This window comes from Rhinichthys klamathensis, unplaced genomic scaffold, assembly GCF_029890125.1.
Source record: "Rhinichthys klamathensis goyatoka isolate OS25496 unplaced genomic scaffold, OSU_Roscu_1.1 h1tg000682l_1, whole genome shotgun sequence".
In the NCBI taxonomy this organism is placed as follows: Eukaryota; Metazoa; Chordata; class Actinopteri; order Cypriniformes; family Leuciscidae; genus Rhinichthys; species Rhinichthys klamathensis.
Genome location: NW_026607113.1, coordinates 47,501 through 66,977, shown reverse-complemented (window position 1 = coordinate 66,977; position 19,477 = coordinate 47,501). Strand labels below are relative to the sequence as shown.

The following is a 19,477-nucleotide window of genomic DNA, read 5'->3' as shown; positions in this document are numbered from 1 at the left end:
AGTCAAAATCTTGTAATTAATCGATGTCTGTGACAGGTTACGAGAACTGCAAGATCAGCTTCAGGGCCTGAAGGCATCGAAACCTGCACCCTTCCCTACGCTAAAGTTTAAGGTGATGTAATAAACATAAACATGGGGATCAGCTCAAATAACACATCTGTACCTCCATACAGGCAAACCAACATTTATCCAGACACCTCCAACATTTCTCACATTATCACAGTTCATTCGCTATAGTTTAGAAAATGGTAATACAATATGACAAGAACTTGATAGTTGATATTTGACTGGTTTTGTCCGTCCTTCTGTTAGACTCTCACACATGAATTATGTTGAATATCTGTCAGCTGTTCAATTTAACTACACAATTAGATAATACCAGTTTAGCTCGACCAGTGACCAAGCAATGCTTCATGTTGTTCAGTCTGTGTGTAAAAAGAGCATTAGCAATTACAGAAAACACATGATCAGCTCAAAGTGGAGAAATCATTTTTGGTCCGAAATGTTTATAAATGTTACTGTATGAAGAATATTTGGGTATAATATGTCACAGTTTACTTTATTTTGCTCTCCTCACTTACATAAATGAACTATAGTGTCCTGCACACACTAGTAAAAAATAATATCAAACATTATATCTGGTGTCTGAATAATTTTTGGTTTGGCTGTATAATGAATCTGCAGGTGGAGAACTTCTTCTGCATGGGCTCTCCTCTGGCCGTGTTCCTGGCGCTGAGAGGGATTCGGCCCGGGAACACCGGCGACCAGGACCACATCATGCCCAAGTCCATCTGCCAGCGCCTCTTCAACATCTTCCACCCGACAGACCCTGTGGTGAGGCGACCACACTACATTTCCCTCTGTGACTTCTAGGGCTGGTCCGAATACCATTTTTTGAGCTTCGAAGTTTCGGTAGTAATGAACATCGAATATTCGAAGCTTCGGTAGTAATGAACATCGAATATACGAAGCTTCGGTAGTAATGAACATCGAATATTCGAAGCTTCGGTAGTAATGAACATCGAATATTCGAAGCTTCGGTAGTAATGAACATCGAATATTCGAAGTTTCGGTAGTAATGAACATCGAATATTCGAAGCTTCGGTAGTAATGAACATCGAATATTCGAAGCTTCGGTAGTAATGAACATCGAATATTCGAAGCTTCGGTAGTAATGAACATCGAATATTCGAAGCTTCGGTAGTAATGAACATCGAATATTCGAAGCTTCGGTAGTAATGAACATCGAATATTCGAAGCTTCGGTAGTAATGAACATCGAATATTCGAAGCTTCGGTAGTAATGAACATCGAATAATCGAATCTTCGGTAGTAATGAACATCGAATATTCGAATCTTCGGTAGTAATGAACATCGAATATTCGAAGCTTCGGTAGTAATGAACATCGAATATTCGAAGCTTCGGTAGTAATGAACATCGAATATTCGAAGCTTCGGTAGTAATGAACATCGAATATTCGAAGCTTCGGTAGTAATGAACATCGAATAATCGAATCTTCGGTAGTAATGAACATCGAATATTCGAATCTTCGGTAGTAATGAACATCGAATATTCGAAGCTTCGGTAGTAATGAACATCGAATATTCGAAGCTTCGGTAGTAATGAACATCGAATATTCGAAGCTTCGGTAGTAATGAACATCGAATATTCGAAGCTTCGGTAGTAATGAACATCGAATAATCGAAGCTTCGGTAGTAATGAACATCGAATATTCGAAGCTTCGGTAGTAATGAACATCGAATATTCGAAGCTTCGGTAGTAATGAACATCGAATATTCGAAGCTTCGGTAGTAATGAACATCGAATAATCGAATCTTCGGTAGTAATGAACATCGAATATTCGAAGCTTCGGTAGTAATGAACATCGAATATTCGAAGCTTCGGTAGTAATGAACATCGAATATTCGAAGCTTCGGTAGTAATGAACATCGAATATTCGAAGCTTCGGTAGTAATGAACATCGAATATTCGAAGTTTCGGTAGTAATGAACATCGAATATTCGAAGCTTTGGAATCTGTATATGTCTGTCTGTCTGTTTGCATTTTGATTATTTCGAGAACCGTTCATCCAAACGACTTCACAAGGAGTGCAGTGTCGTATTTGGTGCAATATAGATAGACAGGCGAGACGCGACACGTTCAGAATTAATAAACTTTTAATAAACTACAGAACAGCGCCAGCGGGAAGCGCGCGCCTCACATGACCAGAGCTTATATGCTCCAAGAACACTGCACTAGTGATATAAAACACACACACACACACACACACACACACACACACACAGGTCTGTTAACTTAAGCAATATTTTTAATAAGGTAGTCTAATATTTTTCTCACTAACAAATAACTGACAAAGTAGGGTAGATTTAAATAAAGAAAAAATAAATTTAAATAAAGAAAAAATAAAAACGAAATTGTGACGTCCCAGTAAAATCTCAAAGTCTACTATATTTCGCAGTAGATTAATTTAGATTGGTAATAACGGGTAAAAAGGATAATACATTTTGTTTCTATTATTCTATGTTCCACAATGTCAAAGCAACGCAGCTTAACCCAGAACACAAGCTCAGGCACTTCTGTCCACACACACTCCGCTGTTGTGCTCTAGCCAGAGGATACTCCCGTTGCAGGAACACTTTCAGTAGTCCAAAAAGAAGCAAATATATTTATTAAAGGTGGGGTATGTGATTTGCAAAACGGCTGGCAAATTTTGAAAATACACAACTCAAAAGGTCCTACTTCTTTCCTCCAACGCTGGCCCTGACTCGCTCGAGGGGGATGGGGGAGGGGGGTGTGGTACGACTGTTTGATTGACGCACTTACTGTCCAATGATTCTAGGTGGTCTTAGAAATGATTGGCTGGAGTTTTTCGAGTCCTGCCCGTTCCACAGATGATTAAATTGCTTAATTTTCATTTCAGTGCTTTTAACTCAGTGGCTGTAAGTGGGTTAGGAATAGGATTTCAAGTGATTTTGAAAAAATGGTCAAAAAAGAAAATCACATACCCCACCTTTAAAGGTTCTCTAAGCGATCCTGGGTGACATCACTTCTTGTTGACGTTCGAATTATAGTCAAACAAAACGGAGGCTAGCTAGACCCTCCCTCCTCCTCATCCGCACACTAACCCCCCAAACCCCGCCTCCAAGCCCTTCTTGTGGGTCATTGGCTGGAACAGTTTGTTATGTTTCGGGGAGCGGGTCGCCGCAGTTTGTTTTTGTTGCTGTTTGTGGAGCCTGGGCTGTCTACAGAGATCGCGTTTCTTTACAGTGTGTTCAGGGGACAGGCAGCCAGCGGATAGTGAGGAGATGTTTGCTGTATGTGACAAAAAATGTTTTGGCCTAAAAAACGCGTGACATCGCTTAGAGCACCTTTAAGTAGCTATAACGAAGTTATATGTTAAGTATTATATTTCACCAGATTTTATAGTGTAAAACATATTCAAGCGCGAATGAGAACCGTTTCGAGGTGTGCAAAAAAAAAAAAAAAAGGACGAATATTCGAATGTCACATTTTCCACCAAATTATCATCCCTTCCTTACAGTTTAACGAATTAACAACAATGCCACAAATTATTAAAACACCTGGCTTATAGTAAAACACATTAAATTGAGTTAATGCCTAAATAATATATTTTAATAAAAAATATATATACCTATAACATTTTCAAATCGAATACCAACCCACCGAACGAATATTCGAGTATTCAGATATTCGGGTCCAGCCCTAGTGACTTTGCTGTTAAAGGTGCTCTAAGCGATGTTGGGTGACGTCACTTCTTGTTGACGTTCGAAGTATTGTCAAACAAAATGGAGGCTAGCACGACCAGACCCCCCTCCTCCTCATCCCGTCCCCCTGTAGTTTTACTGATACTGCATTCAAGGTGTAATGTGGCCAAGTTAGATAAATGCGTTCATGTAATGCAGAAAAAGAGAAACACATGATGAAAGGTTTCGCCACGTGAGGTTATAACTTTAGCTCCCATACAAGAAGGCAATAATAGCAAGATAACGTTAGCTTCGCGTTTCCCAGTGAGCATAAACAACGGCTCCGTCGTAAACAAATGTAGTCAAAGTTGTCAATAGGCTATAAATGAACATTCAAATTCATAGTTGGTGAAAACAATCATTCACACAAACTGTCGCCCTACTGTGAGTTCGCTTGATCATTTACAATAGAGATCGAGCGCTAGCTGCTAGAAACATATGTTGTGTTCACCAAAGCTAGCGCTGACTGCATAGTTCTAGCTAATTATATCCTTGTGTTTGTTAGCGAACATGAAAGTCCATTTAGAAAACCCAAACTGGATTTACCCTGTCAAGCAGAAACAGAGCTATACCTGATGTCGGACTGGATCTCTTCTGCCGGCGGAGATCTCGCCACCTTTCAAAGGCTTTTCCAATGTAAATTCGGGACTTCACGCGTTCCTTCTCCTTTTCCCTGTTCTTTGCAATCTGTTCATCTCTTCGGTCGTGTGTCGGCCATATCAAACTTAAAGAGTTATAGTTCTAACGTCCCTCTTCATGCTTCTCTCTCCTCCACACCCCCCAAATCATTCTTGTTGGTGATTGGCTGGAACAGTTTGTTGTGTTTCGTGGAGGTCGAGTGTCTACAGAGACCGCGTTTCTTTACAGTGTGTTCAGGGGACAGCAGCTAGCGGATAGTGAGGAGATGTTTGCTGTATGTGACAAAACATGTTTTGGCCTAAAAGACCCGTGACATCGCTTAGAGCACCTTTAATTTGAGAGAGTTTGGCATTTTTGTAATAATTGTTTCACTGTATTGCAGGCCTATCGACTGGAGCCTCTTGTTTTAAAGCACTATAGCAACATCGCTCCTGTCCAAATACACTGGTGAGTCTTGATTTGTTATTGTTAAAGTATAGTTTATGCTAGTCAGGGAAGTTTGTTTGTATGCTTATGCATAAATGTTACATTTTTTTTCCTCTTTTTTAATTTGTCCTTCCTGTAGAATTGCTTAAAGCAGTCTCGTTGTCCAACACTAAATTTGAGCCCCATATATATTTTTTTAACTTTGTTGTAACTCTTTTTAACAGAAACTGGGAGTGTTGGTGTATTAAATTAATTAACCACTATTCAGTTTGTGATTTCAGAATGTTTAAAAACTGTGCTTAAATAAAAAAAATCAATATGTTGATTTTTTTTTTGTGTTTGTTTACCATTTTATTTTAAATTATTAATTTAGAGTTTTGAATATACATTACTGGTCAAAGATATGGAATAATTAAGATTTTCTTATGTATTTTTTTATATAAGTCTCTTATGCTCATCAATTTATTTGATCAAAGATTCATTAAAAACAGAAATACTTTGAAATATTATTACAGTTTAAAATAACTTTTCTATGTGAATCTTATTGTGAAATGTTATTTATTCCCGTGATCAAAGCTGGATTTTCAGCATCATTACTCCAGTGTCACATTCAGAAATCACTCTAATATGATGATTTGATGCTCAGTTTTTATTGGTTATTATTTCTGATGATCAATCATTAATAATGGTTGTTAATATTAATGTTGCACTCTAAAAAAATGCAGGGTTGTTTTAACCCAAATTTGGGTCAATTATGGACGAATCCAACCGTTGGGTTACAAATTTTAATAAAAATTTTTTAACCCAATGGTTGGGTTTGTCCAAATTTGACCCCAATTTGGGTTGAAACAACCCAGCATTTTTAGAGTGTTAAAACAGTTTTTGCTGTATTTTTTTTGTTTTTACATTTTCTTCTGGATTCTTTGTTGAATAGAAAGTACAAAAGAACAGCATTTATTTGAAATAGAAATCTTTACTGTCATTTTTGATCAATTTAATACATCCCTGCTGAAAATCCTCATATTAGAGTGATTTCTTAAGGATCATGTGACACTGAAGACTGGAGTAATGATGCTGGAAATTCAGCTTTGATCACAGGAATAAATTACATTTTACAATATATTCACACACATATTCAGTTATTTAAAATAATTATTTTTCACAATTTTACTGTTTTCACTCTATCTTTGATTAAAAATAATGTGAGCAGAAGACACTTCTTTCAAAATCATAAAAATATTCCAATCTTTTGACCAGTAGTGTATATAATATTATTATTAATTTAAAAATGTTTGGAAGTTTGCCCCAGAGCCCTGGTTGAGGATCATTGGTTTAAAGGGGTCATATAATGGTACATGCACTTTTACAAGTTGATTGTACTGAAATGTGTGTTGGCAGTGCCTGTACACAACCATCATATAATGATAAAAATCCATCCAGTGTTTTTGTTTTAATCTCCTTATATGTTTTCCCCTGCCTCAAATTGAGCCGTTCGATTTTGTGACGTCACACGGTCGGAAGCCCCTCCCACGATTGTTGATTGACAGGAGCGTTTCAACACAGACCCGCCCTCGCTCGTGAGGGAGCTGTCAATCATAGTCTACGCGGACCGGCGCGGTCATTGTTGATATGCTGGAGCACTGTCTATGAGCAGAATGGCGTCTAAGCGATTGTGGTGTTCTGTTCTTGGGTGTAATAACGAACACAGCAGTCATTTTAATGTTCCTAAATCCGAACCGCTGAAGACGCTGTGTTTGTTTTCGAAGGGAATATTCCCCACGAGCAACGTCAATGCTCTCATGTTTGCGCGAATCATTCCACACACCAGACTGCTTTATAAACGAGGATCAGTATAAAGCTGGTTTTGCTTAGAAGCTGCTCATGAAAAAAGGATCGGTACCAGATATTCGTGTTCCTGCTGAACCTCCAGAACAACTGAATTGAGTGTAACGTTTTATTAAACTTTATATTAATCTTTGCAAATCGCTAGCTGCAGGTTTACACTTAGGGTACATTACGTCATGTTTTCTATGTATGATGTTCTCAATATAATTCATAATCCCACGTTTATACTGAACAACGCGTTATGGTTATTGTGTTTTGTGTTACAAACGGTGTACGCACAGAACAGAGAGGCGGGGTGAGCGAAGCTCATTATCATTTAAAGTAGGAATGTCCCGATCCGATCACGCGATCGGAAATCGGGCCCGATCACGTGGTTTAAGACTCGATCGGAATCGGACGTTACCTCCCGATCAGGACTCGGATATATGTAAATTAGGGGTGTAACGGTACATGTATTCGTAATTATTAAACCGTTTCGGTTCGAGGCTTCCGGTTCGGTACAGATACAAACCGAACGATTCCTAGGACCATTTTTACTGCAGACAAAATCCGCGCTGGCGCGATCACCACAACGTTGCGCAACATCAAATGGCAAACGTGTGAAAGCGGAACGAAACTGCGCTACTCATTATATTGTGCTTAACGGACCATTTATCAGTTCGGACCAGCAACATCTGTGCAGCGCCAGATCAAGCGACACTGTGCTGAGAGATCCAGTGAAGAAAACATTTGAATTCGCCACTGAAGTAATAACATCGCTGCGAGATCTAGTGAGAAGCATTCACATTTCTCCGTTATTAACCGTAGATCTCTATTAGATCAAACAGCGCTGACGTGGGAACCAGGAGAAACATTGTGAACATGGATTTAATGTTGCACTTCAAAACTCAAATATTTAAATGTTATTTTTAATGTGATTACCAAAACATTATTTGTTCATCCTTCAAAGATTACCCCCATTTATAAACCTGAAAGTTTAAAGATGTAGGAAAACTCAAACTTATTTAAAGGTTTTTCTTTTAATAAATAGGAAATTTCTCTGGCATTTCTTACTTTTTGCTGTATTGTATCGAACCAAACCGCAAATTTTGTGAACTGTTACACCCCTAATGTATATATATATATATATATATATATATGCTCATTATTTTTTTATACACTTTTAAAACATTTTTATTTTTTGTTTACATGCCTGCTGAGTATTTTAAGTTGAGGTGCTATTTGTTTTTATATTAGACTTTTTCTATATTTACTGTTGCACTAAAGTCTAAAAGTGAAGATTTTTTGTTATTTATTACTTGATTGTTCAAGCTACCTCACAGAAGTGCTCTGTTTGTTAACAGAGTTGTTGAATGTTAAAATAAGGTGAATTAAATAAAAAATAAGGAACATCCTGGATCTGTTTTTTCTCTCTTCTTTATTCTTTTTTTATGTATTATATAAGTATCGGATCGGGACTCGGTATCGGTAGATACTCAAAATCAAATGACTCGGACTCGAGGGCAAAAAAACCTGATCGGGACATCCCTAATTTAAAGTCATATGCACTGAAACGGCTTGCTGAAAACAGAGCTGTTTTTGACCAAGTAAAATAAGTGTTTTCTTACAATACTAATGAGAATTTTTAATTAAAGTATATTACAAACTTTTAATTTAGACCCTAAAGAATCATATTAGCTTGTACAAAAATGGCATTATATGACCCCTTTAAAGGTTACATTCGCAATAATTCTGTATGTTGGGATTTTCTGATATGATTTTGAATTTTGATTTTGATGTTGTTTTTAAGGTGTAACACCATCAACTCCAGTCCATATGATGAGATCAGACCCACATATATAAACGTCAGTAACGACACAGAGAACAGTCCCAGCACCTCACCTGTCCTGGCCAGTCGACACTACGGCGAGTCCATCACCAACCTGGGCAAGGCCAGCATACTGGGTACAAGTCAAGTCTCCTTCATTTATACAGCGCTTTTAGCAATATGGATGGTTTCTAAGCAGCTTTACAGTATTAACAGGAGATTACAGTAACAGAGATTGTTTTAGCTTTACAGCAGCTCTAGAATAAAGTTACTGTCCAGCTAAAGTTAGTTTTGATTGACTCACTTCCGTCACAACGATCATTAGTTACTAGTAGACTAGTTGAGACTTCAGAACTGCGTTGTCGCCGTGTGCAGGCGCAGGTCCTCCTTCATCAGATCCGGATACGGCCTGGATCCGGCGGACTGCGGTAAACCTCGGGATAGACAGAGAGACTAATGCTGCGTTCCAGTCAAGGTTATAATCGTTAACGAAAACGAACGAAAAAACGAAAACTAGGTGGGAAAAACTGAAATAAAAATAAAAACGAGGCATTACAAAAAAACGATAACTAACTAAAACTGTAATGTGTGTTTGGCAAAACTAACTAAAATAAAATTAGAGTAAATGTCCTTAGTTTTCGTCTTTGTCAATGTCTTTCATTTTTTAACGCTATTTAAAACACGGAGTGTATTCGTTCAGCTGCATTTCCTTTCCCTGCTCTCCCTTCGTCTCTGTCACACACACACACACACACACACACACAGCCCCTCCCTTCCGTGCACATCGCGTCTCCATGAAAACGAGAGTGCGACGTTGAAAGCAAGTTCGCGAAAGGTTGGTATCTCGTGAACACCTTTACACAATCACACATTAAAAAGTGGTGTAAAAATATTTTAAATTCTTAATACAATTTGGTCAGTGTGTTAATGTCGACCCGAGAAGCGATTGCGCCTTCTTTAGAAAGTTAACTAGTCGCAAATTTGAGGTAAAATGCACTTGGGTTGTCTATGTCAAAACACTATAAGCTGTGATTCAAATATTAAATAATGTTATGTCATTAATTTACTCTTACACTGAATGTTTGCTGCTTCAATCCAGATGAGTATTGTATAGGGTCAATTTAGTATAGGGTGTGGAAATTGTACAGCTGTGGGATTTGTATAGGGTGTGAATTTTATATAGAAGAAGATGTGTGGATTTTGTAAGGTAAAGGTACATTTCACATTGTAGGCTACATTTTATGTACTGGTTTTATTGTTGAATAGATATTTCTAAAATTGTATGATGTTTTTGTTGAGTTATTATTACACAATTCTTTTTCTGACCTTTTTGAACCTTGCCCCTGACAAATAACCCAAACTACAAAAAAACTAACACTAAAACTAAGCATTTTCAAAAAATAAAAGCTAAACTAAACTAGGGGTGGAACGGTACACAGAAGTCACGGTTCGGTTCATACCTCGGTTCAGACATCACGGTTCGGTACGATTTCGGTACAATGGAGGGAAAAGCAAAACAAAAATGCAGAAGGCATTGTATTTTTTAAATAAGTTTTATTTTAAGGCATAGAACCAGTTTATTTGTAGTGCACTGACAATAGTTTTATATAATTAGTTTATTAATTAAATTAATAAAAAGACAAAAAGACCTTGCGATATGTTCGGTAATTGTACCTGAATTAATTTAAAATTATTTTGCTATATTTCAGATCAATATATTTGTTTTCCTTCATTTTAATTAACATTATTAATTAACAATGTAACATTATTCTCATCTGAATTATAAATAATTGATTTCTGTATAAAATAATACTACCATTAAAAACACATTCGATTTTCTTTTTTAATCAATGTAGAATGTGTAAGATTAGTGCTCCGAGGACGAGAAATGAAAACCAATGCAATATGATGAATGTCCAAAAGATGGGACCCACAGACTGTTTTGAAATGGAGTTGGATAAATATGTTTTGCTTTTAAAACAGTGTGTGTGTGTGTGTGTGTGTGATTTTGGTTGGGTGACAGTTGTAGGTTACAGTTTGACAAGAGTTTACAGTGTGACAAAAGCACAATGTTGTGTTTTATTGCGAGTGTACACAAATATAAGTAAACACTTTGCAGGTTTAATGATCTGTATGAACAAAATGACGGAGTATGTTTTTTATGTTTCCACTGTTCGATCGCCTCTCTCTCTCTCTCTCTCTCTCTCTCTCTCTCTCTCTCTCTCTCTCTCTCTCTCTCTCTCTCTCTCTCTCTCTCTCTCACACTCACACTCACACACACACACACACACACACACACACACACACACACACACACACACACACACACACACACACACACACACACACACACACTCACACTCACACTCACACACACACATCTTGACATCGCTGCCTGTTCATTGTGCGGTCACGGTCACACCAAACGTAAATAGAGCGTCAAATTCGCGTCTAATGCGACGCTAGTCCAAAGCGAATAGGACGCGCGTATAAAGCCAACGTTTGAAGTGAACGCGCGTTCAGAGCTAAGCCGATAGTACAGATTATGTGTCCCTAAAGAACCCGCGTATCTAACAGTAGTTCCGCATTACATTTATTAATTTGCACGCGAGTTTTATTTATTTTTGTACCGTGTATTCTCCGTGTAAATTCGTGCACCGAACCGTGACGCCCGTACCGTTTCGGTTCGATACGAATACATGTACCGTTCCACCCCTAAACTAAACTAGCAGACCCACTTTAAAAACTAATTAAAACTAAACTGAATGTGAAAACAAAAATTCAAAACGAAATAAAAATAAAAACTAATGAAAAATGCTAAACTATAGTAACCTTGGTTCCAGTCCACTTTTAGAAACGCACTTGCGAACTTCCCTAAGCACTTCCCCTCGGGACAATCCCTGCCGCCATTTTGAAGTGTGTTCCACTTCGTGAAGTGGACAAGGGAAGTTTATATGGACCGACTTGATTTTGACCGAGGGAGCGAGTCTACTTCATATGTGCACTTCAGGCAGCGCCATATACCACAATGCAACACGATTGTGACGTCACCGCAGATCTCGTCTAATCACCACCACCACAAACAACTCTATGATATATTAATTATGATTTTTTTTCATTTAAAACAACCCAAACACATCTATACCGTAAAACTTCATATCGTAGCCCGGGCTTTTATTTTCCCAAATCGTCGAACTGCACCGGCTTGTATTTGAGACAGGCCTTTATTATTTAGTGTTGAGATGTTGTTCATTGAGTGTAGGCGTAGAGTCTCTAATCTCTAAAAAATCTCCAAATGCTCCACGTGAAACTGCGGTCTTCCGACCTTTAACTATCGCGTCAACTGATTTTGATTAATATGCGCGAGGGAGAGAGAGCAAGACAGCGCTCGTGTTGTTTGAAGACGTGAGAGTGCGCGCGCGCGGCCGGGGCGGACGCTCTGACGGGTTTTAGAAAATTAAATACAACCCGAAACTAAAAAACAGACCCGGCCTCTATTTGAGACCGGCCTTTATTTACCCAAACCTGCAGCCACACCAGGCGTGTAAAAGAGACAGGCGTCTATTTGGGACTCGGCTATTATTTGAAGTTTTACGGTATACATTTGGATGCTGCATTAAACAAATTCTTAAAGGTAATTTTTTTTATTATATATATATATATATATATAATAAATTAACTCCATTGTAGATTCCAAGTGATCAAGGGCTTAGGACGTTCCAGTTCAGCCATTGCAGTTTCCGGCAGTCGTGGCACTCATGCAACGCAAGCAATGACGTACATCCGAGTGAACGAGACGGAGGGAAGTTAGCGAGTGAGAAGGGCATGACTGGAACGCAGCCTAATAGCGTAGACGCCATCCGTCTTATGATGTAACGAGTACATCAGGATTTATGGGAAGTGTTCCCGGTCAGATCCTGACAAATGCATGAATAAGCTTCTCTAGGTATTGCTCAGGCACACATCTGATTCGCACTATGCTGATTTAGTAATGGCGTCTGAAGCTTAGATCAGAATCCAGGATGACACCAAGATTCCTGACTTCATGTTTAGTTTTTAGACCCCTGGTGTCAAGATAAGAATATACCTTTGATACTTCATCTTTTTTGCCAAATACGATTACCTCTGTTTTATCTTTATTTAACTGAAGAAAGTTTTGGCACATCCAGCGGTTAAATACAAAGTTCTGTCATGAAACTCAAGATGGCGCTGACTGACTGTCCTTTAAAGGTGCAGTGTGTAGATTTTTAGCAGCATCTAGCGGTTCGGTTGCGAGTTGCACTAAGAGCTCCGCCCACTGCTCACCCCTCCCTTGCGAAGAAGCTACGGTGGCTCAAACGGGACAAACATATCGTCGTCTGAGACAGCAGAGAATAGCCAGAGTAAGCCAAGAGTGTGTAACATTGTCACTGTTTCTGTACCACAGTCCATTATAAACCACATCATGGATAAAGTTTACAAAGCCATAGTCAGGTGAGGATCAAGGGTCTTAATATATAATATATTAATAGTAATCAGCTGATTGCCAAAGCCATAACACAGCGAGGGAGAAGAACTAAGTTACATGAAACAATCCAGCTACATATTTTACACTAACAAGGGAAAAGTCACTCCTCACGGTGTCTATGGCTAGCTTTAACTTTCTGCGGCTTCTCTTTCAAGGTAGTGACGAAGCGCGCTCTGTAGCGCTGTGTGTGTTCGCTGTCGGCTACGGTAGAAACATGACGTCACAATATGGCGACCTTCATAGAAGGGGGAGCCCGTGGTTATGTAGATATAAATGTCTCATTCTAAGGTAATAAAAACATTACGGTTTATTAAGTAAGTTCTTTATACACCTCTGAAAACATAGTTATGGATGTCATATTGCATTTCTGTTAATAGATACTCAAAATTATTACACATTGCACCTTTAACTCAATCTGCTTGCAATCACATGATTCTCTATAGGGCACAGCTGATTGGTTCCTGCTGAATCAGTAGCCAATGAGCTCGCTGCTCAACCTTCAGATGTTTGTTAGCATTTGCTGCGTGCTTTCAGAAACCCTCCCCTTCCCCAGCTCCACCTGTATAGATCTGCTATGGGATAATTCATGTACGCTATATTGTACAGTAGCAGCATGTCTGTCTTGCTCACAGAAGTGTGTCGTGTGTGTATTGACAATAGCAAGTCCAGTACAGCAGCAGTGTAGCAGATTTATACCGCCAAGACCAGACATATCAACACTGTCATATCTAGGGCTGGGAGAAAAAATCGATTCACCTAGCTATCGTGTTTTTATTTATTTTATTTTTTTACGATTCTAAAATCGATTTTTTTATTCCAGATTCGATATTAATTCAAATGAAATTGCTTTATTTTTGTCCTTGCTTGTAGACGAGGTTGACAGAAGTTAGCCTCTTTTGTTCCAACAGAGGATGAAGTGTGTGTGTGTGTTGAGTGTCGTAATATCCCAAGTGTGTGTGTGTGTGGAAGAGACGTGAGGCTGAACGCACTGAAATCCCTCACTCTACACATATACTGAGAGAGAGATAAGACAGTAGAGCTGCACGATTCATCTTTAAAAGACTGTGATCTCCATTCAAACACACACGCCATCTTCCAGTTCGTCTGTCTATTAAACTTTGACAAAATCATATCGCAACATTCAAAGCTGTGTTGGCGCTGACCCGGAGAGAGTCGTCATGAAACCGCTTCACAAACACTCTTTTCAACCTCATAGTCTCATTATTTCTGTGGCGCAATAGTTCAACCTATCATAGAAGGACTGGGATAAAAGTTTCAAGTTCAAATATGAACACTGATGTAGCCGTCAAAATCAGCTTTTGATAGAAACTTGGTGTTTAAAAAAAAAGTGGCGACAAGTGACTTAAAATTTTATTTGATATTGAATCATTTATTCAAGAGAATGTAGTATTGTATGATGCTTCTGAAATAAAACTCAGAAAGATGTGATGATTTGTTTTTGTAAATATGACTCATCTTATACATCATCGAATCGGGAGATGGGTGTATCGTCCCAGCCCAAGTCATATCCATTACCATGCTAAACACTCTCAGAGTTGTCATGACAGAAATTCATGTAAGCACTGGCACAGGGAGTTAGGTGACAGAGCTAGGTAGATATGGGTGTCATCTGGATAGCTGAGATGAGCAATATTGTTGTTTTGAATTATTTGGCCTAGCGGGAGCATATATACAAACTGAAGAGTAGAAGCGCAAGGATTGAACCGTGTTTTACTCAATGTGTCAAAGCAGATTCATAACTGCCTATGCTCACAAAGTAGCCTCTGCCTTCTAAATATGAGCTAAACATTGACCTTCCCAGTCTGTTGAGGAGTATATCGTGGTCAACAGTGTCAAATGCAGCACTAAGATCTAGTAATACCAACACAGAAATATTACCAGCATCAGCATTTAGCCAAATATAATTTTATATCTCACTCAATGCTGTCTCTGTGCTCTGGTGTGTTCGGAAACCTGACTGGAAGTTGTCCAAATAGTCATTTGAGTTGCTCATCTGATTTAAAAAACAACCATCAATAAAGGGAGATTTGTGATGGTCTATAGTTGTTCAAAACTGACTTATCCAGATTGCTCTTTTTTTTTTTTAGATGAGGTCTGACAACACCAGTTTTTAAAGTCCCCCTGTAGTCAATAATTTTATCCTTTAAAACTCATCTTTGATCACCAAAATGACATAAAAAAAAAGTGTTTAGTATATGCAGTTCTATTCAAATTATCATATGCAAATGAGCCCCGCCTCCACTCACTCACTCAGCTCAGAGATCCACTGGTTGACGATCACACGTTGATCTGATTGGTTACAAGGTCGTTTGTGACGTCAGAAACACCAGCGATTTCACACCGTGTTTTTGAGACTGTCTTAGTTAGTCACTGCAGTTTTAAGCAGAAAATACTCAGCAATGCTGTCGACTTATGAACTTACACGTGGTGTGTCTTAAAGCATATTAAAAACACCACATACACACATAAACAACATTAAAAGCTGGATTTACACCACAGGGGGACTTTAAGGACCTTGGGAAAATACCTAAAATGTTATACTTTATTTCTAGCTTTGTTTTCTGCCACGTACATTCAGCTTTCCTGCATTTACATAGAAGTCTTAAAGTTGCCATGAAACAGAAGTTGCTCAGTCTTTTCTTCCCTATTCTGCCGTATATCCGAGCGAAACGCTTCTGGAACAGGAACAAATGTGGGCGGGGCTTGATTGTGTCTGTGGGGAGTTGATTGGATGGTTGTGGTTTGCTATTGGCTGATCTCATGTGAGTGACAGGTTATAGCCCCGCCCTCGTCATCAGAGAACAGAAGAGATGCTGCATATTCTGATTCAAGATTACCAGGAACAGGAATTTGTTTTAAAAATGACGTGGACGGATAAATCATTTATTATAAATACTGCATTTTTCCATAAAAAAATAAGTACATTTTGATTTCATGGGGACTTTATAGGCAGCAAAAGAAGAAAAGAGAGAGATAATGTTTTACACTCTAAAAGTTGTCATAATTCACATTGAGTAAGATTGTAAGTGTATCACATGAGCTGGTGTCGTCTGCTAACCTGTGCGTCTGGTGTGTGTGCAGGAGCTGCGAGCATCGGCAAGGGCATCGGCGGGATCCTCTTCTCCCGCTTCTCTCGCTCGCCCAGCCTGCCGTCAGCCGGGGATTCTGGGATGTGTGACAGTGAGGACAGCCAAAGCACTTTTTCATTTTCAGCCATATCTCCATCCTCCTCTTTATTCGACGCAGCAGGTGTGTACAGCCAACGGTGTGTGTGTGTGTCTTAATGTGGAGAGATGATGAATCCAGCGATGGAGTGAAATACATTAATACTTTCATTCAGCAAAAAAGTGACAGTAATGGCATTTATAATTTATATTTCAAACAAATGCTGTTATTTTCAACTTTCTATTAATCAAAGAATCCTGAGGAAAGTTTTCACAAAAATGTACTATGATAATAATCATAAGTGTTTCGTGAGCATCAAATCCTCATATTAGAGTGATTTCTGAAGGATCATGTGACCCTGAAGACTGGAGTAATGATGATAAATTCAGCTTTGATCACAGGAATAAATTACACTTTACTATATATTCACACAGAACAGTTATTTTAAATTTGTAATAATATTTCACTGGTTTTACTGTAATTATGATCAAATAAATGCAGCCTTGGTGAGCAGAAGATACTCTTTCAAAAATATATAAAACATCTTAATTATTCCAAACTTTTGTGAAGTGTGTGTGTGTGTGTATATATATATATTCAAAACTCTAAATTAATAATCTAAATTGAAATGGTAAAAACTCAAAAAATAAAAAAATGTTCTCTCAATAACTATTTTTTTAATTAAGCACAGTTCTTGAACATTGTGAAATCACGAACTGAATCGTGGTTCATTAATTTAATACACAATATATTCACACATATATTCAGTTTTTTTTTAATTGGTAATTATTTTTCACAGTTACTGTTTTTACTCTATTTATGATCAAAATAATGCCATCTTAATAAAAACAGTTACAACAAAGTTAAAAAAATATATATATATGAAGCTCAAATTTAGGGTTACACAACGAGACAAAAAGATTGAGAACCATTGCTTTAAACAATTGTACAATTAGTAAAAAAAGGAAATAAAATGTAACATTTATGTATGTAACATACAAATACATTTCCATGACTAGTATAAACTATACTTAAACAATTCAACTTTTGAATCTCAGTGTATGTTTGACCTAAACCCTAATCCTTCAGGGTTTTTATTGAGTTCATCAGAGGGGGTCCAAGACCTCATGAGTTTTGTCGCACTTGAATCATGAATACACCATTTTATTTTTGAATGGATTCAAAGAGTTTTGTGGTTGAAATTTTAACAAGTAACACATCCTTCACTCGCAGGTCAAATTGAAAACCTAAAACTGCTCAAAATTCGAACTAAAAATGCTCAAACTTTACCAAAAAATTATTTTATAATGTCTACATGTGTATCCGAATGCATACTGAAGATAAATGAATTTAGGACCCAGCGGAACAGCTCATTTGCTGCATATAGAGCTATAAGGCCATCTAGAGTCATGAAATATCATGTTATATTATTATCTTTTCCACAAGAGGTCGGCAAACACACCCAATGTGAGATATTTAGAGCTGAATTAATAGGGTTAGGCATGAAATTGTGAGTTGTTTTGAATTTATGTTGAGAGAATGTGAGGAATGTGCTCAAATGACTATTTATTTATTGATTAAATCTAGTCATTTAAAGGTAAACAAAATAAAAATAACAAAAAATCTCCCAAAAAAATTGCATTAAAAAATATTATCAAAATGAAATATAAGCAGCTTTCTGAACAACAACAAAACAATCTCCCAAACAATTACATTTAAAAAATAGAAGAAATATAATCAAAATGTAATATAAGAAGCTTTCTGGACAAAAAAAAAAAAAATCTCCCAAAAAATTACATACAAAAGTAGAAAAAAACATTATCAAATGAAATATAAGAAGCTTTCTGGACAAAAACAAATTAAGTATAATTTTCTGTTTATTTATTGATTAAATCTAGTAATTTAAAGGTAAACAGAATAAAAAATTACAAAAAGTCTCCCAAAAAAATTGCATTAAAAAATATTATCAAAATGAAATATAAGAAGCTTTCTGTACAAAAAAAATTTAAATCTCCCAAAAAAATACATTTAAAAAATAGAAGAATTATTATCAAAATGAAATATAAGAAGCTTTCTGGACAAAACAAAAAATAAAAATCTCCCAAATTTTTTTTATTACAAAATAGAAAAAATATTATCAAAATGAAATATAATTTTTTGGGAGATTTTTATTTATTTTTTGTCCAGAAAGCTGCTTATATTTCATTTGATAATATTTTTTCAATTTGTTTATGTAATTTTTTGGGAGATTTTTATTTCATTTTGAGAATATTTTTTCTATTTTGTAATAAAAAAAAATTGGGAGATTTTATTTTTTTTATTTTTTGTCCAGTAAGCTTCTTATATTTCATTTTGATAATATTTTTCTATTTTGTAATTTAAGAAGCTTTCTGGACAAAAAAAAATTAAGTATAATTTTCTGTTTATTTATTGATTAAATCTAGTAATTTAAAGGTAAACAAAAAAAAAATGTCCCAAAAAAATTGCATTAAAAAATATTATCAAAATGAAATATAAGAAGCTTTCTGGACCAAAAAATAAATAAAAATCTCCCAAAGAATTACATAAAAAAAATAGAAAAAAATATTATCAAAATGAAATATAAGAAGCTTTCTGGACAAAAAAAAAAAAAAAAATTCTGTTTATTTATTGATTAAATCTAGTAATTTGAAGGTAAACAGAATAAAAAATAACAAAAAATGCCCCAAAAAATTGCATTAAAAAATAGAAAAAATATGATCAAAATGAAATATAAGCAGCTTTCTGGACAAACACAAATGAAGTATAATTTGAGTGCTTTGGGTGGTTTTGACCCGCGGTTGAAGGATCATTCAGGTAGACATGACTGTTTTCTGCTGTTGTGTGTGTCCCAGTTGAGATGGAGCATCGCATGGACTACGAGCTTCGGGAGGGTCTGGTGGAGAGCCGCTACTGGTCAGCTGTGACCTCACACACGGCCTACTGGACGTCCCATGATGTGGCCCTGTTCCTCCTGACCTTCATATACAGGCCCCAGACCAGCTCAGACCCGGCAGAACACACACACAGTAAAGACTGACCCATCCGGTCCCTCTCGAACACTTTAAACAACACTTGGTGCCTCTGAGTTTCTTCCCGAAGCCTTTCCCGTACGGACACAGGCTGGACTATGCAAACATGCAGCGCTCAATCGCGTTATTAAGAAACTGTCATATTTTTTTACATAATGTAAGTCCAAAGAACGGAGAGTGTATGCAGTACATGGGTCAAATCAATGTCTATTTAGTCAGCGGTACATCATAA

The 19,477-nt window shown here is 37.1% G+C and overlaps 1 protein-coding gene across 5 annotated transcripts in view; it reads left to right on the top strand.

The window, feature by feature from the left end:
* Positions 1 to 19,477, top strand: part of ddhd1a (DDHD domain containing 1a) — a 52,595-nt gene that overhangs the window by 33,046 nt on the left and 72 nt on the right. For all 5 annotated transcript variants that reach the window (XM_056241892.1, XM_056241893.1, XM_056241894.1 and 2 more), the window contains 6 exons: positions 37 to 112; positions 685 to 834; positions 4,807 to 4,871; positions 8,485 to 8,639; positions 16,112 to 16,279; positions 19,069 to 19,477. The exon at positions 19,069 to 19,477 is cut by the window's right edge and continues 72 nt beyond it. In XM_056241892.1, coding sequence (XP_056097867.1) covers positions 37 to 112; positions 685 to 834; positions 4,807 to 4,871; positions 8,485 to 8,639; positions 16,112 to 16,279; positions 19,069 to 19,253 — 799 coding nt within the window. In that variant the 3' untranslated portion in view covers positions 19,254 to 19,477. The remainder of the gene's footprint in view (positions 1 to 36; positions 113 to 684; positions 835 to 4,806; positions 4,872 to 8,484; positions 8,640 to 16,111; positions 16,280 to 19,068) is intronic.